We start from the raw sequence: 26,583 nt of genomic DNA on the forward strand, positions 1-26,583 counted from the left end.
TTTCCTTTAATTATAATGGTTGGAGAGCTATGCCTTGTGAAGATGGTCACCAACTTCTATAGTACTCTTCTCTAAAAATTCCAAGAAGCCGTATGGAGTTTTAACATCCTCATTGATCTTCTCGTATTCAATAGTCCATTTAACATTAGCACTCTCATTGTTTGTCTCAGTCACTTGAACATTGCTCTTAAAGAGTTTGTAGTTTTGACCGATATCTCTATCAAAGATGCTGTATTTAATCAACTTCTTCTCTTCATCGATGTCTTCAATTTTTTCTTTGAATGTAATTACCTTACCATCTATTATTTTACATAATAAATTAATTAATTAAGATAAATAACCAAAGATAAGAGAGATATCTTACTTCAAAAAATAAGATTATAACCAAAGCCGTATCATTTTAAGTTAAAAAAAATATTATTAATTATTTATAAGAAAATTTTAATTACTTTAAATTGTAAAAGATTTTATAAAAGTATATTGATTCTCTAAATATCAAAATATTAATAACATAATCAATATTTTCATACAAATTTTAGTAATTTTACCATATAAAAATATTATCTTCATGTAATCTGAAAAAAAGACTCATCTTAGGAATCTCTTTTTAACTAAACTAAATTAAACTAGATATAAATAATCTCACATAATTAATTATATAAAAAATTATTAGAAAGACGAATTTCATCAATCTTTTAGCTTTTCTAGATGAATCTCTCATCTACAATTAAAATAATGCAAATATAATTTCTATTAATGAAACAAAGCTTAATTACCTACTAGACAAGTCCAATTTTTGACCGAATCAGTGCAATGCCAATCATCACCTTGGTGCAAGTTGCCTCCATGCACTCTTTCACAAATGTTTTGGACAGTGTGGAATTCCTTTGCCAAAATGTGGAAGAACTTTGAAACTGGTACTTGGATCACAACTTCAACACTAATTTTACCAGATATTGCCATGTTTCAAGAAAACCAAATAATTAATATGAAGCAATTAAGAGATAATGTAGAGATAGAGATCACTAGATCTAGAATGAGAGGTTGTAAAACAAGTTCAAGTCTTATGGAGACTTATATAGAAAAAGACTATATTGCCATAAAGATTTTTAGCTATACGTAATTATTTATGTACATCTATTTTAAATCCCTTAAAACGAGTAGTGACTCATAAATTGAATCAATTCGCTTATAAAAACGAGTGAATCAAGTTAATAAAATCATGTCTTATTTAAAAGTTGATCAATTTAGTTTAATCTGAATAACTATAACGAGTTAAATAAATTTAAATTGAGTACGTACGAGTTAGCTTATTTATCCATTTTTTTGTTGTATGTTTGGTATATAAAGTTTAAAGAGTTTATATTATGCACTATTTTGTTATAAATTTATTAACTAATTTTTTAGACTTTAGATACTATGAAAATATGAACGTGAAATATTTTTTATTTGTATGGATATATGAAAAATTACTAAAATTATGTAAATTTTTTTTAAAAAAAAGTGAGACAAACGAATGTTCTTAACATAGTCACTAACCCTTTTTCATAAAATGATTTTCTGTTAAACCATATTAATCTTAACAAGCTAAGTATTCTTAACACACCCATTAATAAGACTCTATCCGAATAAACACATGAATTCAATGAAATATTGAGAACAGAAGATGAGATTTGGCACTTGAATGCTGCTCCGCCCCACCCCTATCTACAAAAATATGATTGAAGGCCTTCTTACGATGCAGAATCTAAAACATATAAAATCACGTGTGCTGGTCCCAATTATTGAATAAAAAATGTTACGTGTCTTTTAAAATTCAGCCTTTAATCAATCTTTTAATTTAAATAATATTATTTAATTAAATTTAAATTAAAATATATTTTTAGTCAGGATAATCAAAATCGTGTTTCAACTCGTAAAAACGTATAATTTCATGTTTTTGTATCCTCTTTTCGTATTGGTTTTGCTTCTCGTCTAGAATTTAGCTGCATCGTGTGGAATCGTCGCTCAAAAACGCAGAGCTGCCAGAATCATCGTTTCTGCCGCGATATTGCGTTTAGGGATGGCAACAGGTCCCATAGGGGCGGGGACATGCCTCCCGCCCGCCGTCCCCGCCACCCATAATCCGTTTCCGTCCCCGCCCCATCCCCGCAACGGGTAACGGGAACCCCGTATCCGCCGGGGATCGGAGTCTCCGCGGATATCCGTGGATTCTTTAAAAAGTAAAAAATTCAGAGAAATAAACAAAAATCTTCAATTATCATTACAATCATAATCTTCATCACCAACAATATTTAATCATAACTCATAAGTTCATAATCTATACCCAAACCAAATCAATCAAACACCAAAAATTAATCAAACCATAAAAACATTCATATTCATGTTTCCATTTTTAACACAACCATATACTAAATTAATCAACCAGCCACATCAAACAGCAATTTACATTCATCCATCACTAATCCAAAAACAAAATTTACACAAAATTCATAAACCACCCATCAACCATAAAAAATCTTCTGCAAACCCACCTCAACCTTCATAAAAAACATAACCAAATCTTTCAAATATTCAAAAATTAATATTTCAAATATTCAACTATCCATAAATCATATATCCTCACAACATAACAATTAACTTCAAATATTCATCAATTTCAATTTTTTTTAGCCACTGAATTGTCAAAAAAATAGAAGGACATATATATATGAAGTAAAATCACAAGATAATTGATTGAAATTCAAATAAAATAAAAAAAATCACAGAAACCACAAGATAATTAATGAAAGAAATAAAAAATACTTCAAGTAGATGAAAATTACAAAATCACTGAAGAAAAATAGCTTTCGTCTCTGCGAACAAAATGAAGACAGTGACGGCAAAGAACGCTTCTATCGCTGCCTAGGGTTGGATGTCAGGCGCGCGAGTGAGTGCGAACGAAGGTGCTGGACGGCAGAGAGAGTGTCTGAGTGAAGGAGGGTAGCAGAGAGAGTGTCTAAGTGAAGAGGGTGGCAGAGTAAATCTAAGAAAAGGAAAGGAACTAGGACAAGGGTGATGAGCAACGGTGAGCAGCGGTGAGCGTGAAGGCAGTGAGAGTGGATAAGGGCGGTGAGCAGCGATGAGCATGGAGGAGGGATGGAGAGGGAGAAGGAGAATCTGAGTTTTGAGAGGAGAGTGAGTGAGTGACGGCCAGTAGAGAAGAGAGGTTAGGAGTTAGGGTTTCAGAAATCATAACTAATATATATATACTAGGGATATTTTAGTAATTTTGTATATGCGGGTATTATACAGGTCTCCATGGGGTGGGGACCCGTTTATTTTGCGGATCCCGTCCCCGCCTCCCACGGGTGAAAAAATGTCCCCATCTCCGTCCCCCGACGAGTAAATTTCCGCGGATGCCCGCCCCGCTGAGAAAAATTGCCATCCTTAATTACGTTTAAAGTTGAACAAATAATTTACTTAGATGTAATTTACTATTTTCTTCAGAGTCAAATTACTGAAAAAAAAGTATTATTGTTTATTAATTTAAAATAACAAAACATAGCTAAGTAAGATTATTAAATTAAATATGAGATCAAAATTAAATTTTAATTTTTTCATTTTTGAATTAGATCAAATACTCTTAATAAATCGAATTGGCTTCATCTCTTGCTATGTGTACGTCAAATTGACCTCTTTCAATTTAACCTTATATTAGCAAATAAAATTCTAAATTCTAAAAAACAAGTACTTTTTTCTTACACTATTAAATTGTATTGGCTTAATTTAATTTATATAAATTCAAACTTTTAAGTATAAATCAAATTTGTATTATTTGATTTATGTGTGAATGTATAAATCGAGTTTATTTGATTCGATTTACATAAATTTAAATAGGATAAACCTGTAATTAAATTAGAATCAATACATCTATATAATTTTGTTGGCTGATCATCATTTTATTAAAATAAATTAACTTTGATATTAATAGAAAGTGTTAGCCCTAACATTTCTCATCTTTTATATATTAGGTCTATAATTATTAAGTGCAATATATAGTAATCTTTTATAACATTACTAATATGAGTTTTGTTGTAGAAAATTTTAAATTTTTTTAATAAATACATTAAAAATGTTAATAATTTAGCTTTTCTAATTCTTCTTTTAAATGCCTAAATAATTGTTCCTAACACACTTGTTAGAAAGGGTAAGAAAAAAGAGTAAAAAAAGAATTTGTATGTATTCAAATTATCTAGAATAATATAATATAAAAGAATATTTATAAATACTAAAAAAATCGAAATAATAAAGACATAATATCTTATAATAAATATTAATTAATCTAAATAATTCTAATTTATTCTCTAACAACACTCATTAACAAGTAACAACAAGACTCTATTCATATAAGCACGTAAATTGAATGAAATATAAGCACATGAATTTCAATGAAAATTTCAGAACAGATGAGATTTAGAAATTGAATGATGCTCCAGTCCACCACTCCTACCTACCAAAGATGTGGTTGAAGGCTTTCAAACGATGCAAACCTTAAAACAAATAAAAATATTGCCATCTCAATATAGAATCGATATCGTAGAAAGATTATTATTACCTATGTAATGTGTTCGATTATAAGGCTGTGACTTTTCTCCTGTTTTGTTTTACTGTTTCATTCATTTAAACTAATAAAATATAACTAAGTATAATTATTAAACTAAAAATAGATCAAAATATCAATTAAAAGTTTATAGTTTAAATTAGATCAATTTATTTTAGATTTAATTATTCTATTAATCTTTATAATTTTACTAAATTTGTAATTAGGTCTCTATATATTATTAATTATAGTGATTTTTTAATTTACAAAAAAAATTTAACTCTAAAATTTTTAAGAAAGAATTTAATTATAAAATTAAAAGCAGTGTAAAAATTTAATTGAAAAAAATAAAAATTTAATTATAAATTTAATAAAATAATAAAAAATGATAGAATAATTAAATTTTTTATTTTATTTTAAAATTTTTAATTATGTTAATCCTAAAAACAGAAAATATTATAAAATAAAATAATAAAAATGCATACCAAACACCATTCTAACTTTCTTCGGGAAACTGACATGGCCACTTAGGCCTCTCCAAGAGGGAATTGATGTTAGGGGTGCAATGCAATGCTAGGAGTTAGGAACACTTCTTTTTTGTTATTTTGTGATTTCTTTAGGGCTTTAGTTCCTTAACTGTATATACCCAAAAAGTGTGTGACGAAGAAACAACAGAAACCTTATATTTTTGTATGACTGTTAAGCTTTATATTAAGTTCAAAAACACAAAAACACCTTAGGTTAAAAAAAAAAAACATAAAAAGAGAAAGAGATGATAAGAAAAGGTCGACATCAGCAAAGGTGTCAAGACCTTGCTTCTTTGCATGATATCAATGCTCGTCAACGAATTTTTTTTTTCAATCTTTGTATACGCGTGTTGTGACAGTATTAAATAGGGATGGTCCATCCGATCTATCTAATTAAATTTGCGAGTTATTCAAATTAGTCTATTTATTTTTATGTTTTTTTTAAATTAAAAAAAATATTTTTTCTTTTTTTAAAAAAACATTTTTAGTTGATGAATCAGGTTTTAGATCGACTTAAAAGAAAAATTAGAATTGGACTAATTTTTTGTTAAAAATGTAAAATAATTAAATAGATTATACATACGGTTAGTTGCATGTTAGCTCATTTTTAACTCATTATTTTACAGGTTAATCGACCGAAGTCATTTAGCATTTAATTTTTACTGGCCTAATTTTAAAAATTATGCTACGTGTATATTAAAATTTGTCACTAAAATCAGTAATCAATATAAAATACATATTAAAAATATACATTAAAAATAAATTAAATTATACGTATGTTTATATACAAATACATTAATAGTTGATTTTAATAATTAATTTTAGTGTATAAATAATTTTTTTATTATTTTAGTGACAAAAATTTATCCGTTTAAACCAAAATAAACGTATTGGACCAATGAATTTTGTCTATTTTGACAAATTTGGTGCTAGATATGCAACAAAGACAAATATGACGGGGAGAGAGAGAGGAGCTTTATAGTGTCGACAACTCGACAGATCTTGGGTGGTGTAGGATGATGGTGCAACCGTGAAACAGATTTAGGGGATGAACAAGAGGTGGTAGCAATAATGGTGGAGAAGATAAAAAAAAAAAGAGACTAACAAGTTTAAAACAGTTTTAAACTTTTGAAAAAGAAAATTAAAGTGTAATGCGCATACATAAGAATAATATGAGAGTACAACTGCAAATCACCAAGGATGGTGAAAATTAAAGATGAACCAAACATCCTTGTTTATTTGTTCATGTCCAAGATAGATTATATTATTGTAATTATTATTTAATAGAGAAAAGTTCTTAATAACCAGAAGACATTTTTTATTTGGTTGACGAGATTCTTCATAATAAAGAGCTGTTGCATGGAGCTCTATGCTGCCTTGAGAAGATGAACAACAAGATTTTTAGCAGTCTTGTCAAAGATATCCAAGAAGCTATATGGAGTTTCAATATTCTCATTGATATTCTCGTACTCAAAGAGTAAATTTAACTGAGGAGGCAGCTTGACCATCATTCTTTTTCAATCACATGAAAGAAGAGCTTTAAAATTTTGTTATAGATATAATTATTTATATTATACTTTTTTATAAATTTAAAATTTTAGGACAAATACTTTCGTGACATTGTCGATCACAAATAATTTCATATGGATCGGAGCTTCAACATCCTCCTAATTTTCTCATATTCAATGGTGCATTTAACATAAGCACCGCCATCAACTTTGTGACTCACTTGAAGGATGAGCTTAAAGACCTTCTAGTCTTTACCGCGATATCTCCATCGTAGAGCTTCTATGTGGTGTCATTATCTCCTCATCAATGGCTTCAACACTTTCCTTACGAGTAATTATCTCTTACCATCTGTTGTTTGATTTCATCATACAATCAATTAAGCTGAATATAGCCATAACAAAGACTATATTAATTTACAAAATTACTAATCATTAATCTTTTATTTCTTACAAGTTCGTTCATGTATGTCTCTACTTTTTTTAGGGTTTAGTATTATAGAAAAGATGTATAAAGTTTAGTTTCTAACGTAATTGTTGTGTATTTATTAAAATAAAAAGATTAAAATTTTTATTAATAACAATTTTAATTTATATTCTGGTCTTATAAGATATATATATGTTAACTAAATTTTTTTATTTGTAAACAATTTCATTATAAACATGTAATACATGATAAGATTCAATATTAGACCTATGTAGCCAATCTCGAATAATAAGATAATATTTTATTGTTATTTTTTAATTATTTTTGTTGTTTTTTTTATATATATCTTAAGTCAATATATTACATCATATTTCTATTAATCTTTAAAAGATCACATATAAATTACTTTTTTTAAAAAGAAGCTATATATAGTGACTTAAAACATCTAAATAGGCCAAATTAAAAATATCGTGAAGAGCCATTTATATCCAAATCTCTTTGGGGATAGAGAAAGACAATCATACCAACTTATGGACCACTAAGTTACCTTTCCTTTTTACATGTGAAATATTATGAAATCTGAAATCTCTCAAAATAATTTTACAATTAGAAATAGTGAGTCCAAATTAATTATTTTGGAGATAAGTGTGCATTAGGGCTTGCACTACTTGAAGATTATCCCTCTCTAGTACAATGTTAAAAAAACCATGATCTAATACTAATTTGAGTGCAAAAAAACACGCAGAAGCCTCTGCCTTCTTCGCTGATGTTATTTTTTGGAGGAACTATGTTGCTGCAATCATGATGTTACCATCATCACTGCGAATCATCGTCGCTGCTCCGGTATTGCCTCCCACCAATCCCGTTCTTGCATTTTCGTCCGTAAAAAAAGAGGCATCGAAATTGATTATATATATATATATATATATGCGGTGGAGGTGGTTTTCAGGTAGTGTGATTGTTACTGTCAGATGCAGGTGCTACGGAAGAGAGTTTGTTGGCGTTGTTGGGCAGCGGCGTAATCCGTGGCCATATGTACCACATTGCGCACCAAATGCATTGAATCGAAGGTATGGTTTTTAAAAATTATTTGATTTCTATTTCACCACAAAGCATGAAGGCACTCCAAAAAAAATTTTTCTCTCATTGTTATCAAAACGATAAAGCAGTGAACTAATTCATTGTTGTATTATTTGATCTGCAGAGTGTGCTGTTTGGAGAGTAAAAGAAGAGAGATACCAAAATTGACGAGACCATTCACAGTCTTTAAAAATGTGAGTTTCAGTTTCCTCTTCAAGATAACATTTGGGACATAGGGTGGAATTACTAATACTTCTTTTTTGTAGATTTTTCTTAGTGGGTAGACCTTATAAGAGTAATCATCAAACAAAAGTAAGTGTGTGTCTTGGAGTTTGTATCATCCATAACATTTTCCATTGGACTGAGGCCTAAAATGGTGTTCACTAAATTCTGCAGCATGTTGCAACTGTGATCGTACGTATAAGATGATAATAGCATTTTTTACTACATATAGCTTGGTGTTTGTGTTTTTTCATACAAAATCATCTTGTTGCTGATTGATGTTAATGGGTAGACTTAGAATTTGTAATTTGTATTGCTTCAAAGTCATAAAATATGTGTCTGATTAGGCTCTCTTTCCAATACAAGGTATCGTTGTCAATAAGATTGTCACTGTTGCTTCCTAATCAAAATAAGAACACGGACTCCAAATTTTAAAATCGTTCTAATTAGGAAGTCACAGATCACCCCAAATACGAATAGTTGTACCGGATCTTATCCTCCAAGAATATAATCTCTTAAATTTAGTACCCATCTTGAAGACCATATGCTGCGCCATGTATAACTTGGATGGTATCGAATAGCTGATCTCAAAAAGGTTATCTGATTATAATATTTTGTCTTGAGTACTCTAGCAGCTAGTGTTTCTGGTGTTTGGATAAGCCGCCAGCCCTACTTAATTAACCAATAAAACTTGATTAAAAGCCTCAAAATTTTGAAATTCCAAGCTGCTTTCTGTTTAGCTTTACAGAGCTTTGTCCAGCCAACCTAATAAATTTTTTTTCCCGTGTTACTGTCCCAATAAAAATTACTTATTAAGCTCTCAATTTATTACCAGAGACTCCTAAATAGTTGAAATGAAATTGTTTGGACCACAATTTTAATTAGAACTTTTTTTTTACCTTTGAAAAATTTTTCTCCTTCCATCTCTTTAGATTTTTTTCAAATACATTTTTAGGCGAAATTAAAAATCTGCATCTTCAATCTACCAACAAAAATGGGTAAACCCAAGTATTTCGTATAATATTTTTACTGTCTTAATTTTTAACCAATTTTATATAAGTATTTGTTTAATAGGTGACATATTTTAACTAAACATAATTTTTTATTTGTCCAAATTGATCCCTTATCCAAATGCTAATTGGTAGAGTTGGTGGCATTTATAAAAAAATTTAGTGTTTGAAAAATTTAACAATTTAATTTTATTCTAAAACATATTAATATAGGTTAAATTAGACTTTTTAATAATTTTCTGCTGATATATTACCCCCAACTTGTGGCAACAAATTTCATCTTACACGTCAGCAATTACCAGTGACATGCCAACAAACTAACTTAACATGAGTATCGCTTTAATGTTAGAGAAAAATTGAGTAGTTGAATTTGTTTTCGGAATTAAATGGACTACTTATTCGTATTCTTTCACTACAAGGGAACTGGGAAATAGCGGCGGTTCCTGGAGTGATTTGCGGCGGTTTTCGACCGCCGCGAAACGGGATTCCAGCGGTTTGTTAAGCGTCGTCTATTAGGGGGTGGTTATATGATTTTGCGGCGCTTCTCAGGAACCGTTGGCACAACCGCCGCAAAACCCAAGATTAGCGTCGTAATGTTTAGCGGCGGTTTAAAACCGCTGCGATCTGGAAATCTGTGATCGACACGAAATGTTCGGCGGTTTGAAACCACCGCCATTTAATGGCCACGGTTTAAAGACTAATGTATTTACCGGCGGTTTGAAAACGTCGCGGTTTAACGGCCAATGATTTTTGAAATGTAACTGGCGGCGGTTTTAAACCGCCGCTATCTCTTAACCTGATTTTTCAAATTTCTAACGGCTAGTACGCAACCGCCACTATTTTCCGGTCAAATGGCCGCAAAAATACTATTTTGTACACTGGCAATCCACGCTGTTTTTTATTTCAATGTACATTTTTTCGTTTTTTTTAAATCGTTCTTAATATTAGTAAGTTAAATTATTTAAAATCCCAAAAAATAAATTGCAGGGTAAATGACAATAGCAAAACCATTAATTTAATTAATATAATTATTCGAATATCAACAAAGTGTACTCCTTACTAAGAGTTGCATAATCAACAAAATAAAAGTGTATATATCTGAAAGAAGAAAAGGTTCCACAATCCTAAGATCTACTTTCTATTCTGTCCCTCCAACGCACTCATCCATGTGGCGACGTCTGATGGCAGCTTCCTACCTTGCCCTTGAAGTAGACATAACAAAGCACTCTCCATTGCCTGCATCCTGACCTTCCCAACTGCTACTTCATCCTCCACTCCCTGTCTTTTGGTCTTCTCAGATGCTACTTCATCCTCCACCGCCTGTCTTTTAGTCTTCTCGGCTGCTACTTCATTCTCCACTGCCTTCCTTTTCAATTAAAGAAATGACTTATTTTGAGTATGGAATACATAGGATTGACTCATTATTTTGTGCATCTTGTGAAGTTGTAATTATTTTCACCTAAATTCTAATTAGCAGAGGTTGAGGTAAAGATGCCCTGTCTTTGTTAAAAGCCACTAACAGGAGCATGGACTGTTTGGAAATTGTTAAAAAAGTCAAAAGAATTGTTAGTATGCTCCTCTAAAATAATGATCAGACAACTATCTTAATAGTTTAATGACAAAGGAAAAACAAAGGAAGGAAAAAGGTCAAAGTATGATCCAGAGTTTACAACACTGAACGACATATGGATATTAGCATTCAAGGGTGATAACTAATTGATGGTTTCAGTGGCTAAGAGAAGGGGGGTTGAATCTTAGCCCCCTTTTTCGATGCTAACACTTGCTGACCTTCAGAGAAGACTTTTCTGTTTTTTGCTCGTTACTGGACACGAGCAACTTTGTTTTGTCTCGTCCCTTGCCACGAGACTTTTCTTTTTGTCTCGTCACTTGGCACGAGATAATTCTGGTTTTTGCTCCTGTGTAGTAGAAAACAGAAATGGAGTAGAAAGGAGAAGAAGATTGCACCCAGATATATCCTGGTTCGGCTGCTAAGTGCAGTGCAACCTACATCCAGTCTCCATCACAAACATGATGGAATTTCACTATAATCAATCTGATTACAATTTGTAAAGTGCTAACCCAACTTACAAGGGGATTCCCACAGAATCATGATACACAACATAGATGAACAAAGGAACTCTAAGACATCTATGGCTTTTTCTTTTAATTTTGCACTCTCTGTCTTTTTCCGCTCTATGACTTTTTCTTACAAACCTCACTGTTTGCCTTTTTCCATGAGACTCAAGACATGACAAAATTAAACAGAAAAATATTAAACAGAATACATTGAAGGAGAAGAGAAAACTGTTAGCTCAGGTAGCTCTGAGAACTCTGTGCCTTGCACTCTCAAATTTTCTCCTTGCTTCAAACAGTGGTTGTTCCCCCTTTTTAAAGAAGAGGAAAGCCTCCACACTTGAAGCCAAAACCGAACCAACTTCTTCCTCCTTCAACAACACAAAACCGGTTCGGCCACTTAGAGAGAGAAGAGATAACCATGCAAAACCCAACATGCAATTACCTCTAGTCCTTCCTTGATCATCACTCTTCATCAATCTGGGCACTCCATCCTTTGCTTCCTCTCCAAGATGGATTTCTGGCCCTTGATGCTTCATGATGATGATGACTTCATCTGCTTCAATCTCTGCCTTCAACCATCACTTCACCACTCTAGCTACTCCTTGTGGTGGTTGAGCAGAATCAAAGACAAGCCATGCTTCAAGAATCTCTCCTCTTGGCCGAATCTTCAACGTCCATTTTTGAGCATGTAAGGCTCAAGATAGCCTCACCAAATCTAACCACATTTGGTAAGTATCTTAGCCACAGCTCACTTTTATTTTTTTCTTGCCATCATTAGCTTGATGGTCTTGATGCATGCAGCTTCTTCCTTTTCTTGGTTGAAGAACATTTCTTCCATTGTTTCCTGGACAAGGACCGAAGAAAGAAGAAGAAAGAGATGAGAGAGAATGAAAGAATCTGAAGAAAAGCAATGTAGAGTGGTTAAACACATTAATTTGAGAATAGCTTGCTTTTACTTCCCTTAGCTTAGAGTGGCGTGTTTGTCATAATAGTCATCAATCAAATCAACTGAATTTCTCTCTCATGTTTCCCATGCATTAATTAACAATGTAATAGATTTTGAAATCCATCACATGGTTAAAGACTTGGTTCCGTTGGAAGCACTTTGCTTTCATTTTTCCTTGGTTTCGGACCAAGATTGGAACCCTTTATCACTAATAGAATTTGGGCTTGTAACATTGAGATTAATACTGGCCCATTTGGTTAACATTTGCTTTCCTGATAAAATTGATTTCGGATCAAGCATAGAGCACATAGGAAAGTATTTGTTTGGGCTTGCAACAATAATATTTATTCTGGCCCATTTAATAATTCAGCCTCATGTAGCAATGCTGATTTTCAATTTTGGGCTAGCAACATCTTTGTTTTCCGGCCCAAGGTAAAATCTGCACAACAAAATTATTAATTAAGCAAATATGAATTAAGATCACATTAATAATTTTGTAATTTAATATTTTAATAATGTTTGTTTATCATCAAAATTTAATAAGATTTTTCCAAACTCATCACTAGTAACTGACCTGCTTGTCTGCTCTTTTAGTTATAAGTTCATCCCACGAATATATTGCCAACCCAAACTTTTCAACTTCTTGCTTTTGTTCAGGTGTAACCTTCCCAAAGCTCACAGGCGCTGCACAAAGAAAAAGAGGTGATTGCTTCTTTTTCATGAATATATTTTTCTGTACAAATATCTGAAGGAATGGATAGAATCAAAGAAACTTCTTACTCTTGAGATACTTTGTGGTATTTGGAAATGTCTTCAATAGCTAAAACATTTTCAGGAAAAAGATAGATAGATAAGAGTCAATGTATTGTACATAGTAGCTAATCTTTCAAAAATAGTAAACCAATATAAAAAAAAGGTATTTTAATGGGCGAACATCCGGTATTTTCTTTTCTTCTACAAATGATACAGATACCTCTGCATGGCATATAATAAACTCTACAGCCACAGCACCTAAGTCATATCCGTGTGTCAAAAACAATGGTCATTATAATTAGAGAAAGTATTAGGATGCCACATATATCCATCCTTGAACCTTAAGCCTGATATAGAACCTAAACAACTTGTAATTGATTATCAATATCTGTACAATTGGATGTTCTTTAATGTAGAGTTTCAATTTTTCTGCATGCTGTTAAATTTTAAATGTCGTCATTGTTTTGAAAGATAAGTTACCACATTTGGTGTGACAGGTTTCGGTGCATGCTTAATAATTACAAAATTTCCAAACACAATGTAGCTTTATTCATAAATTGGTTAAGATTTCAAAAACACAAATTCGTGAACTAACTTATTTCTTGATAATTTTATTTGGAAATAATGTAAGAACTGCTAAATAACCATGGGAGTTCCCAATGCAAGTGTGAATTAGCCCTTGAATAATTCTTGTTCACCAAAGATAAATTATTCAAAAAAAATTGCAAATGGATTAGTGAATTCATTTATTAAATGTAAGAGTTACATGAGCCCCACAAGGCCACACATTTTTCAGTTTTATCACAAGTCCTGTGAAAACATATTGGAAAACGAAACTATGCTTGCAGTTGAGTAAAAGAGTCACCATGAAAAATGCTCAACAAGGTCTGTGTCTGCACATACCTAAGGTATCATACAAAGGAACACAATAAAGTCCGTGAGCATTGATGGCCTGCAATCATTACATGTCCAAAACCATTGAGTGGAAGAAGCTATTCAGCAACATATAAAAGGCTATTAGGTCGCCAGGAAGGCTGACCACATAAGCATAGAGCACCAAGTAATAGAAGTGGTCCTTACCAGAGAAAGTAGATATTGAACAGACAAGTACAACCAAATAAAAGCAAAATACTAAACATGGAAACAATAATATAGATACAGCGTAAAAAAAAAAGAAAAATGGTACCAAATCAAGAAGAAAAGGATTAAAGTGGACCAATTCGAAATACAACCTCACTAATGAGTCAATCACTAGTCGTTTGCCATTAATTTATAAGTCTTTTGATTAAAAATGAATACTTAATAAATTCCCGAAAAGACTTTGTGCAAGACTTTTTGGTTCTACTCTATTGATAATACCTGTCACAGCTGCAGGTACAGGAATACACCCCAAGTAAATTATTTCAGAGCTCCGATATACCCGCTCGTCAGAGAACCTGATTCAATGCAAACAAATTAAGTTCAGAGAAAGTCAGAATTTAACTCCGAGAATTAGAGGAAACACTGAACAATGGTAACCAAGATATTGATAAGCTGATGAGAGATCTTGAGATTAAAACCATGAAAAATAAACATTCATAACAGATTCTGAAAAAGATGTTACTAAGCTGGTAAATGATCTAGTAAAGAAACAGATGCAAACATTCATAACTTTCTCCACCAGTGTTGTTGCCATTCATCTTAAATGTTCCAACTTTTAAAAATATTATAAACAGAGAAACCACTTAATTATATATTTGAAGTACTAGTAGTGCAATCTAAAAATATATTGTTAGAGTCACTACTATCTAATTCATTAAGCTTGCTTATGTCATTATAATTCAATAAGTGTGCCAGTAACCCTTAATTATTTATCAGCCATAAAAGTAGCATAAAAATAATTTTTTGATGTATAGCAATACTCAGTTTAAAAAAAAAGGCAAGTATGCTAAAAATAAATAGCAAACATAGTCATAGCATATTTGGATACCAAATTAAAAATGGCAACAACCCAATAAAAAGACTGGGAAGAAATGGACAAACACACTAATTCACTCCACTCAATAATAATATTAAACACAAGACTCTGATCAACCACCTGATTTTACTTTGAGTAATGTAACATGACAGTTTGTATGTCTCTTTTCCTCTTCGTTTTAAATATGCAAATCTAATATCATCATCCCACCTTCTCCCTAGGATCCCATCTACCGTATGGTTGCAAACGTTGATTTAATCTTATTTCAAATAAAATTTTATCCATGTAATAATATTAATGATTAATAGTTTTGTCAATATTAGATTTTCTTATTTCTTTGTTCCAAATATTTTCAAAAGTGAGAAAAAGGCTGTAAAACTGGTTACTCACCTTTAAAAATATTAGGATCAAAATAAAAAAAAATTACAACGAGACTAAAACCAGAAATTATCGGTTTTACTGGAACAAAAAATTTATTTAACACGTTGAGATTTAGCAATAACAAAACAGGAAATAATATTGGTAAGCATGATTGAATTTTCCTGCACCAAACATCATGAACACTCACAATCAATCACCCTTCAAACATATGTGATCACATACATCCGAAAGTAACTATAAATATATTTACTCTTGTGCAGCCAAAAATAACCATAAAGATGCAATTGAATTGTGACAGATGCAGAACAATGGAAAACAAAACTCTTTGTTTCATTGTTTCCCTTGAAAATGAAAAAAGAAAAATAAGGGAGATTCATATCATCAGAAAATAAACAAATGCCCACATTATGAGAAATCAACAAAAATCACATTAACCTAGAAATTAGATTTTTGAGTATCAATGAACATGAACATTTAACCACATTAAACATCTGATCAAAAAATAATTGTTACAGCTAATTTTGACAAGTTTTATAGGTGTAAGTCATTAGCAAAGACTTGAGTCTGGCTAATACTAAACTAATCATTGGCCTTTGAAACAGGAAAATAAAATACAATAAATTAAGAAAACGGCTTAATGCACATCACTAAGTCAGAGGTACAGTTTTTGGGTTATACAAATTCCATTAACTTGTTATCAATTGTTCTAATAATAGAAAAGAAGATAAAATCTTTTGCAGTAATATACAAGTCACTTTCACTTGGTCTACCATGAAGACAAGAAAAGCCAAAAATTCACAAAATGCTTTATCATCTCTTCATTTTAAATAAAATACATAAACATCATAATTCTCAGAAAAATCCAAATTAGTTTAAGGGCTAGATGAGATATCCCCCAAAACAGAGAAAGTGATGATAAACAAAGAATAAAGAAATTAACTGGCCTATCTCAGCATATCATAAATACAAAGGATCATTTAAAAGTTGTTTGTAGTTATCTATTGATAAATATTTAATGTTAATTTCAGTAGCTTTGTAAAAGATGGGTTTTATAGGCATGGTTAGTGTCAGGTGTTTGGTTCTCTTAGGAGTTTTATTAATTTCACGAGTTTTGAAAGATATTGGGATATTAGAGGTATGTCTGCACTTTGATGATGGATGGAATTTTTGAGCGTATAATATGCTGCTACGTTCCAAGTGAGGTCACAAGCAAATAATTTGATAGTACAGACTTAAACATGTCCTCCCTCTTTATCATTTCAACTTAGCCTATTCCTATGGATCAATAAGGTTCATTGTTGATAATATCTTTTAATGAAAATGCAGATACTTTTCAAATATCCTCTTGGAAAGAAGCTAACAGTACCTCGGAAGGAGTTATGCTCCTTTTGCTTTCCTGAAGGTGTAAAGGTCTGCTTGAAAGCTATTTGTATTTACTTAGATATATCAAATGGTACCTTCTCTCATTGTCTTGTAACAAAAATGCTATCTTTCAAATTGTTTACTATAGTTTTCCATTATTTGCACTTGGTGCCACTAAATTGATCCTACTATCACCGTGTGTTTACTCTTGCTCCTTTGATAAATCTGCTTCACAAAGTTACTCTTTCATTTAATTTTCTATCAATAAACATCATAAATAGAGCTATTTTCGGAAGGTTCATACTTTGAATAGAGGAGCAAACTTGGAACACAGAAACACAAAAATGGCAGATATTCTTGCTTACTAAAAGTGGATTCTACTTAATTTAGTCAACCACACAGTCCCACAGGAAGTACATTAGTTTAATCCAAATTAAAAGTGCAAAACTGGATTCCAATATGAAATTGCACTAAGCACAAACGTATCAAAACTCAGGGATTCAGAAATTGGGAAAAGAAAATCAAATCTTCTCACTAAATTAGGAGAGAAAATTGGAACATACGAGGGAGAGGATCGTTCCTCACAGGCTTTTGACACCAAAAGTTCACATGGCACATGGATTAAATTGATGTTGAAATTAATTTATGAACAGCCACTCAAATTAAATTGGGGGAGGGGACAAGAACGAACCTGAGAGAGGGGAGAGGGGGCGATCGGCGCACAGCAGGGCAAGGGCAAGGGGGAAGGCTGCCGACGACGTCACGACGGTGGTGGAAGGAGACCCGCGATTGGCGCTATGCTCTGCTAGGGTTCACGCCAAAAAGAGGGAAAGTTATTGGCGCCTTAATGTATTGGTTGTGGTTCTTTAATGAAATAACCCACTTCTCCCACCTTATTATTAGATGCGGTTGGGACAAAGAGCGCAACCATTTTGGATTTGTTGGAGGCGGACCATCAAAACGCATGAAGAACTGCAGCAGCTCACTCGAACTGCAGTGCTCTAGAAAAAGGGCTGGTATTTTACCGCAGGTAACACCCCGGTTCAGTTTATTTGGAGCGGGGGAGTATTAACGCAGCAGAAATCGCAACAAATAAGGCAATTTGGAGCGGTTGGGGAGAACGGCCGACAATTTGGGGCTGTTAAGTCCCGCGCCTCTTGTAGTGTTTTAGGGACCATGTTATACATTAACCTGTGTTAATATATTTAAGTGTACTTGCACATAATTTAAACATACATAAAAAATGACAATGACATGTAAAAAATAAAATAAAATAAAACAGGGGAGTAAAATAATTAATGATAATTACCTATGCATGACCAAAGTCCAGTGTTTAACCACTACAACAAAATCGGTATTTAGCGGTGGTTTTGAACCACCACGAAATATTTTACAACGGTTTCATGAACCGCTGGAAGATGAAGCACGACAAAATGGATAGCGGCGATTTTAATCAACCACTAGAATAACTATTACTAAATGCCAGAAAAGAGGACAATACTACTGTATTGCGGCGGTTTTTAACCGCCGCCAAATTTAAATTTTCTATTAAAATTTTAAATTTTTTATTATTTTACCTAATTTGACAAAGTATTTTTATTAAACTTTAATTTTTTTATTTTTCAATTAATTTAAAGAAATTTCAACCAAGTAAAACAGCTCAATTAACATAACAAACTAAATTAAACATATATATGAGAAGAAAAAAACATTATATATATATATATAAGGACGGATCCAAAAATATTATAATGGGAGGTCAATAACATATATAATATTAAAAATTACGTAAAAAATTATATAAGATATATTACAAAAATATACCGATAGAGAATATATTTTAAAATACAAAAAATATGTGTCTATTTTTTACTAGCGAAGTGTTCGATTCTTCGAATCATAAAATTCATCAATAATAGAATTTGTGTCAAATTTTTTAGCAATTTTTTTCAATATAATTAAAAGACAATTAGCACTAAATTCATCTTTATTTTGTTTTTGAGTTATTTTTCACAATATTCATAATTAAAAAAGATTTTTTAGTTGTAGGAATTAAAATAAAAAGAATTAATACCAAATAAATAAAAAAATAATCACAAAAAAAGATATAATAATTTATTATTACTATTAATCTTTTAAAAAACAGTTGGAGGGCCAAAGCCCCACTCGCCCCGTCCGTCCACAATTATTGAAATGATGATATGTCATAATATATGGTTATTATTAGTTGGCTGGTTCAATTTTGTTTCTTCAATTTTGCATCATGCATGCTTATCACAAACAGCTGCATGCACCGCCTTGCTTCCCACGAGGTACGTGTAAAATTAAATAAAATTTTCAAAATTCTTTTTAGAACATTTATTATCTTTATACATGATTTAATTTAAATTTTTTATAAAATTATCAACTTTGAAAAAAAAAACCAAGAATTTTGTTGACACTTATAACACAGAGAAATTAAAAATAAAATTATATTTAAAAATGTTTCTATTGGTTTTAATTCAATAATAACAAATACAATAGATAAATTATTTTATCAGCATTTATTATGTACAACTATTTCTTATATTTAATAAAATAGATTTAAATAATATATATTGTAAATCATTTATATTTTCGTTATTTGTTGTTAGATTTTTTTTTATGTCTGAAAGTTAATAATATTACATATTTTTTAATGATTGACTCCTCATTCAATATTATTTTTCTTATAATTTGGTTAATTTATTATTTATTAAATTTTAATAATTTTTGTTGGAAAAAGCTAAGATATAAAATTTTAACAATAATGGAGTGGAGGATCTAAAAAGTAGTTAACGAAAAATTCAGAAAAACTAATATTTAGATTGTCAAAAACATGATATATAAGAGAAAAATTATTTTCAAATTTGAGTAAAACGGGACACTCCCCCACTAACAATGAAAATGAAAGTATAGAGATAAACATCACAATTCAGTAATAAATATAGCTGAAAGTGATTCAGTGATATGTTTATTTTATCTATTTTATTATATAAAAATTGAATTTTTATATTTAATGACAAAGTTGATGTGACATGCTTCTAAGCGTGTTTTTCAATTTATTTTTTGAGTAAAGAATAAATAGGTTCCTGACCTTTTTTTTTCGCAGACATACATTTTCAGCCTTAAGAAAGAGAAAATACATTCAAGTCTCTCACCCCCGAAAAACGTGGACATTTATGTCCTTCCGTTGAATACAGACGTTTGGACGGGACGAAAAGGTCTGACCTAGCCGTTACGTAGGCCACATAGCAGGGAGCATTTCGAAACAGGACATATAAGTTCCTGGAGATGAAAACGACGCCGTTTTTGTAACCTCCCCCAATCTTTCAAATTTCTCTGCCCTTTTCTTCTTCCTTCGTCCTTTTTCCCTTCCATTCTTCTTCCTCGGTCCCTGCCTCCATCGGCGCCTCCGTCAGCCACCATCAACGCCGACGACCTCCTCCTTCCTCTCTTTTGAACCCCTAACTCTTGAGTCATGAGACCCTGAAAATCGGAAGGTGGTGCAGCTGGTAGTGAGGTAGAAGGCTGTGGTGCTGTGGTGCTGTGGTGGTAGGCTGCTCCTCAGATGTCGGAAAGTTAGATGTGTCCTCTGCCGGAACTCTCATGTCGAGATCAGAGAAGAGACCAGTGCTCTCTTTAGCTAGTTGTTTCCCTTTCCAGTTGATTTCTTTCCTTTGGCAGATCACAAGCAGCTCACAAGTAGGACCTCTACACAATTCACACTCATACAATGCAACCATTCAAAACTATACGGTGGTGGAATTGAATGAAGAATGAGTGATGCACATTGACAGAAAAACCGAAGCTGATAAACCTCAAGTAAAAATTTGAATATACATGTGGCCATTCATGTAATTCACATTGCAAAAAGAGGTTGAATGAAGAAGTACACATCAAACATCAAAGCATCACACAAAAACTCTTCAAAGATGAGTGAAAATAAGGAATATTAAGCAGCTTAGTGAAATATAAGAATGGAAAATCTCAACTAAACAGAGAAATGACAAGCCAAGGTAGTGATTAATTGGCCTTGGCAACATTCAAAGCGAAAAGCGTGCATACCATGTCAATTAATCAAAGTGAAGATTGAGTTTTGAAAATAAAACTTTTCTAAAATTCGACAGCATATCAGTAGTACATAGTACATTTTCCAAAGTCAAACAAACAATGAATTCAACAGTCAATTATAGGTAGAGAGTGTAGATCAAATAATCAAGTCTCACTAAATCAAAATTAAAGTTCAATATGCATTAAGAATTCAGCATTACTAAGCAAGAACAAAAACAAGTAACATGAACCATAATCAAGCATAGTGAAAACCAAGTAGCACAATCAACATAAGTATAGCACAATGGCTTGAAATACAACACAAAGAACAAAAGCACCAAATTCAAGCAGCAATTCTCATCGAGTTCAACAATTATATGAAAAGTAAGCTACATGAAACCTAACAAAAGTGCATCATTGAATTAAAGGAATTAGCTCATTTTAAAACAGAGACGTAGCATCAGATAGCAAAATGAGCACATAAGAGTTCATTGTTAACCAAAACAGGCAATGAGAATTTATACAGCAGCAATGTAAAATATCAGTCTCAGCAATTTCCATTAACCAACCCTAATCCTAACAACTCAAGAACAATTGAACAAACTAAATATAATGAACTACAAACAGTGATTGCACAGACAGCAGCATTAAGTAAGCAAGACCTAATCCACTATCCACGCCAGATTCTCTAATAACCTAATGTAACTAACTAATCTAACCTAATTGAAATTAGCTAAACAAAACTAACTAAACAATATTAATTAACTAATTATAATAACAGAGTGAATTAAACAGAGAGAAAGAAGACCTGGGAAGCACATGGGTGGTAATGAGAGAGAGAGAGAGAGAGAGAGAGAGAGAGAGAGAGGAAATGATGGTTAGGCCCTAATAGCGACGGTAGTGCGCCGGTAGAGAGGCGGCGGCGCGGCGGCAGTGGGTCGCCGAGAAGGTTGTCGCGGATGAACGGTGGGTGGAAGGAGGGTGAGAAGAGAGAGAGACTAATGGGAGTAAGGGAGTGAGAAAGGGAAGAAGACGCGAGAAGAGAGGAAGGAGGAGGTCGCTGGTGCGGTATTTTACAACCCACAAACTTACCGGCAAGTGCACCGGGTCGTACCAAGTAATACCTTACGTGAGTAAGGGTCGATCCCACGAGGATTGATGGATCAAGCAACAATGGTTGATTGATTGGCTTAGTTAGGCAAGCAGAAATTGGTTTTGAGATGTTCAAAAGGTTTAAGTTCGAACTCAGAATATCAAAAGGATAGACAAATAAATAAGTTGGGAATAAAATATGGAGAAAACAGTTAAGGTTTCAGAGTTATCTAATTTCCGGATTAACTTTTATTACTAATTAATTTAATCATGCAAGATTTACTTTCATGGCAAACTATATGTGACTAGACCCTAATTCCTTAGACCTTCCTAGTCTCCTCTAAAATTTATTAATTGCCAATTCCTTGGACAATTAATTCCAATTAGAGGCTGATGATCAATTTCTAGTTTATATGCCAAAAGAATCATAATTATCCACAAATAAGGGGATTATATGTCACGTATCCCTTTAAATACAAACAATTAAAAATTCAGTATAATATGTTTTCAAGCTGTTGTTCAAGTAAAGAGCTTTTCCAAGTTTTACAAGAACTCAATTAGAACATGGGTCATACTTCCGTTCCACCCAATGTTCATAGAATAAAGAACGAAAATAATTATTGAAATATAAATCAAGACATGAATTAAATTAAAAAGATCAAACGAATCAATCCATGAAAATAGACAGAACTCCTAATCTTAACAATGAAGGATTAGTTGCTCATGGTTCAGAGTAGAAAACTAGGATTTAGGTAAACTGTTTCTGATATGAATATACAGAGTTCCTATTTATTACTAATCCTAATAGGTTTAAAATCTAAAATTAAAAATAATATCTTTTCCTAAAAGATAAGATTCGAATTTAAATTCGAATTAATTAACAGATCTTCAGTTGATGGGTGAAGACCACTTGATTTGTCCATTCTGCAGCTTCTAATCTGTGTTTTCTGGGCTGGAAACTGGGTCGAAACAGCCCAAAAATTGCTCCCAGCGTTTTCTGTATTTTTGCAGATCGCGCGTGTGACGCGTCCGTGTCGTCCACTCGCTCGCGTCATTTGTGCAGATTCCAGTCCATGCGTTCGCGTCAGGCACGCGATCGCGTCATTGCGATTTCTCCATTCCGCGCGGTCGCGTGAGCCATGCGTCCGTGTCGGTCTTCGCTGGTCATCTCTTTGGTTTCTTCTTTTTCTCTGCAGAAACTTCATCAAATCCCTCCGAATGCTACCTAAAATAAATAAAATTGCACAAAACTCAAAATAGCATCCATAATGGCTAAAATATAATTAATTCTTAATTAAACTCAACAAATTAGATTCAAATTCACTAGAAAAAGATAGACAAGATGCTCACGCATCAGTCGCTGGTGTTGATGGTGGCTGACGGAGGCGCCGCTCTGCGGCAGTGATGGAGGCAGGGGCCGAGGAAGAAGAATGGAAGGAAAAAAGGACGAAGAAAGAAGAAAAGAACAGGGAAATTTGAAAGATTGGGGGAGGTTACAAAAACGGCTTCTTTTTCATCTCCAGGGACTTATATGTCCTGTTTCGAAATGCTCCCTGCCACGTGGCCTCCGTAACGGCCAGGTCAGCGCCACCTCTGCCAGGTCAACGGAAGGACAAAAATGTCCACGTTTTTTGGGGGTAAGGGACTTGAATGTATTTTTCCTTCCTTAAGGACGAAAATGTCTGCGAAAAAAAAGGTCAATGACCTATTTGTCCTTTACTCTTATTTTTTTAATTCTTTAAATACAATTCATTACGATAAATTAATTATATCAACTAATTGATTTGATTAGATATTTAAATATCACACAATTTATTATAATTTATATCAATCAATTAATTTTAATTTATTATATCGATTATTTTAATTTATTAATTTATAAGGTACATAATAACATAGAAGATTTATTACTTATTTTAATTAAATACAATAAATATAGATTAATTTAGTTAAAAAAAATTATTGTCTCTTGTTTTTCTATTTGTTTTTTTAATTCAATCAACTATTTTTTAATTTATTTTTTTAAAATTTAACTACAAAAATAAGGTCGATTAGTTACTACAAAAATTATCGTAAAATCGTTGCTAATCTAACGCAAAATATAATTTGTGACGAATTAGTTACCGCCTAGCAACTAATGCTTTCCTCGCTAATTACAAGTCGCAGATTAGTGAGGCAAACACAACAGTCGCTAATTCATTGGAAAGTTTTTTTAGCGACCGAATAGATAGTCGTAAATCCATCACTTTTATAAAAGCTAATTTCATAGAAGAAATAGGCTAAACGATAGTCGCTAATTAGCGACAAACTCTACTGTAGCAAACTAATTGCTAAATCCAAACTAATTTCGTAGACAAAATGAAATGCTTAGTTGACGCTAATTAGCGAGAAATTTTTCCGAACCTAACTCGTCGCAAATTTGCCGCTAATATGATCGCAAATCCATCACATTTTGTAGCAAATCTATAGCTAATCTATGAAAAAACTTTAATTAAATTTGTAGGAATTTTTTCGCTAAACCAAAGTTATTCTAAATGAGAAAGCAAAATTACGAAGTAGTCACTAATGTGCTAGGAAATAATGTATAGTCAATTAATTACAATATTATCGCAAATGTCATCACAAATTCCTTTTAAACTAGTAACAAATCAATAGATATGTGGCAAATATTTCTCACAATATCGTCTTTAATTTGTCACCATCATCGACAAGTTTAGAATACCAATGTTTTTGGTATACTAAAATAAACCTCAAATTATTTTTTTATTTGAGTCATTTAAGTAAAAGATTACAACGTATACAAATATAATTAGTTCATCAAAATTATAAATATTTAAAAAAGTTCAAACCATGTTTAAAAAAATTGGATACTGAAACTTAACCTAATAATAACCAAGTCTTTGACTTGATTAAATGCCTATACTATCTATTCAATAGTCCTAAAAAACATGACTTAATTAGTAAACTAATAAAAAAAAAACCTTAGTTACAATATCATGTAAAAGTAAGTATTCACTCACTTATTTAGAGATGTAATTCAATCTCTTTGCATAAATGTGATCCTACTTCCATAAAATTTATTATATATTATACATCTCAATTTCTCATTACACATTAAAAATTAAAAAAATAATAAACAATACCTAAGACTTGGTAGTTTATTTACTTAGTAAATTCTTATATATCCATGCCATAAATACATAATTTAATGATTATGATGTGTATATTTATAAATCTTAATTAAATTATTAATAATTTAAACAATATTTATTACGAAAAATTTTACTCTCCTCTCTTAATAAATATTAAAATGAGACTTTTTTCTTTCTATTTATAAAATGTATATTCTCTTCCTTTATAACTTTTAAAAAATATTTTTTTAATTCATTTTAAATTTTTTATGTTAACTATTATTAACTTTATCTATTTAAGAAAATATATTTTTTTATAAAAATATTCTTTTTCAAAAATTTATTTTTTTGTAATTAAATTTTTTACCAAAATAAATTTTAATTATTTTTTAGTAACTAAATTATATTTTTACCAAAATATGTTTTAAAATATTTTTTAATAATTAAATTATTTTTTACTAAGATATTCTTCACTAATTTTTTAGTTACTATATTATAATTTTACCAAAAAAATTTTTAACAATTTTTTTTGTATATTTTACTATTAATATCATGATATCAATGAATATTATCAAAAATAATTTTAGAAGTTGGTTTAACATTTTTTATATTTTTCTATTAATCTCACAGAGAAGAGTTTTTTAATTTAATGTTAAACTAATATATGTATTGATATCACAATTTCATCACTAGGAAAATAATATTAAACATGTATCTTAGTAAAAAAACTAATTTAGTCATTACAAAATATTTTGAAAGATATTTTAGTAAAAATATAGTTTAATCACTAAAAATAATTTATTAAAGGATATTTTGATATACAAAATTTAATCACAAAATAAAAATTTTACTAAAAGGTATTTTTGTAAAAAATAATTTATTTTTTCTTAAAAAATAAGTATATTTGACATTACACTATAAGAAAAATATTGAGTACTGTAGGACTTACCGTTAGATTTAGCATCACAAAGTAGTGGTAGATTTACCAGCAATAACAATGTCGAATTCGTAAAGTTAACTAATTATCGACAGATTCTGTTTTTCAATGATAAATTCGATAGTAATATTTGAAAGGAAAATAAATTAATTTGACGCATCCTTTACTGGCGGGAAAATAAATGATACTTGCCTTGAAGATCTTTGGCTGCTTGTGCTATCCACGTATGAGGCCTTACAATCGCAACAAACTTCAATTCAGATCTGAAATAGCAATGTTCCTTGGTTATGGTAATATGCACAAGAGATACAAATGCCTACTGTCTTTAAGAAAGGTAGTGATCACTAGAAATATGATCTTTGATGAGAAGTGTTTTCTTTTCAAAGAACCAAACTCCCTCTTTAAACACTCAACTCAAGTCACAAACCTCTCATGTATATCAACCATCCTCTATGTCCTACCTATCACACCATAACCAAATTAATCCTTCCAACCCACATTATCATTCACTAATTCTACTCAGC

The 26,583-nt window shown here is 31.5% G+C and overlaps 2 protein-coding genes and 1 long non-coding RNA gene across 5 annotated transcripts in view; all 3 read right to left on the reverse strand.

Annotated features, from left to right (window-relative positions):
- The window catches only part of LOC107496970 (MLP-like protein 43), a 69,984-nt gene that overhangs the window by 16,978 nt on the left and 26,423 nt on the right, over positions 1–26,583 (reverse strand). The gene's annotated exons all lie outside the window — the stretch shown is intronic.
- LOC127739587 (MLP-like protein 43) lies at positions 3–1,025 on the reverse strand. The gene is made up of 2 exons (XM_052252211.1): positions 777–1,025; positions 3–299 (listed from the first exon to the last, which is right to left on the reverse strand). Exons 1-2 carry the CDS (start codon positions 961–963, stop codon positions 28–30), a joined length of 459 nt encoding a protein of 152 aa, XP_052108171.1. The 5' UTR covers positions 964–1,025; the 3' UTR covers positions 3–27.
- Positions 10,509–17,691, reverse strand: LOC107496971 (uncharacterized). 2 transcript variants are annotated; one of them, XR_001593684.3, is made up of 6 exons: positions 17,520–17,691; positions 14,488–14,564; positions 14,032–14,080; positions 13,156–13,195; positions 12,950–13,059; positions 10,509–10,719 (listed from the first exon to the last, which is right to left on the reverse strand). It is a non-coding gene; the product is annotated as an uncharacterized LOC107496971 (long non-coding RNA). The 2 variants fall into 2 exon arrangements; XR_008001499.1 differs by lacking the exon at positions 17,520–17,691 and adding an exon at positions 16,833–16,981.

Source organism: Arachis duranensis, chromosome 7 (genome assembly GCF_000817695.3).
Source record: "Arachis duranensis cultivar V14167 chromosome 7, aradu.V14167.gnm2.J7QH, whole genome shotgun sequence".
NCBI lineage: Eukaryota > Viridiplantae > Streptophyta > Magnoliopsida > Fabales > Fabaceae > Arachis > Arachis duranensis.

Excerpts from the sequence above, each read along its gene's own strand:
- LOC127739587 (XM_052252211.1), bottom strand. The coding sequence starts at position 963 with ATGGCAATATCTGGTAAAATTAGTGTTGAAGTTGTGATCCAAGTACCA. Across the intron at positions 300-776 it reads AAATTGGACTTGTCTAGTAG|ATGGTAAGGTAATTACATTC; the intron begins GTAATTAAGCTT and ends GTAAAATAATAG.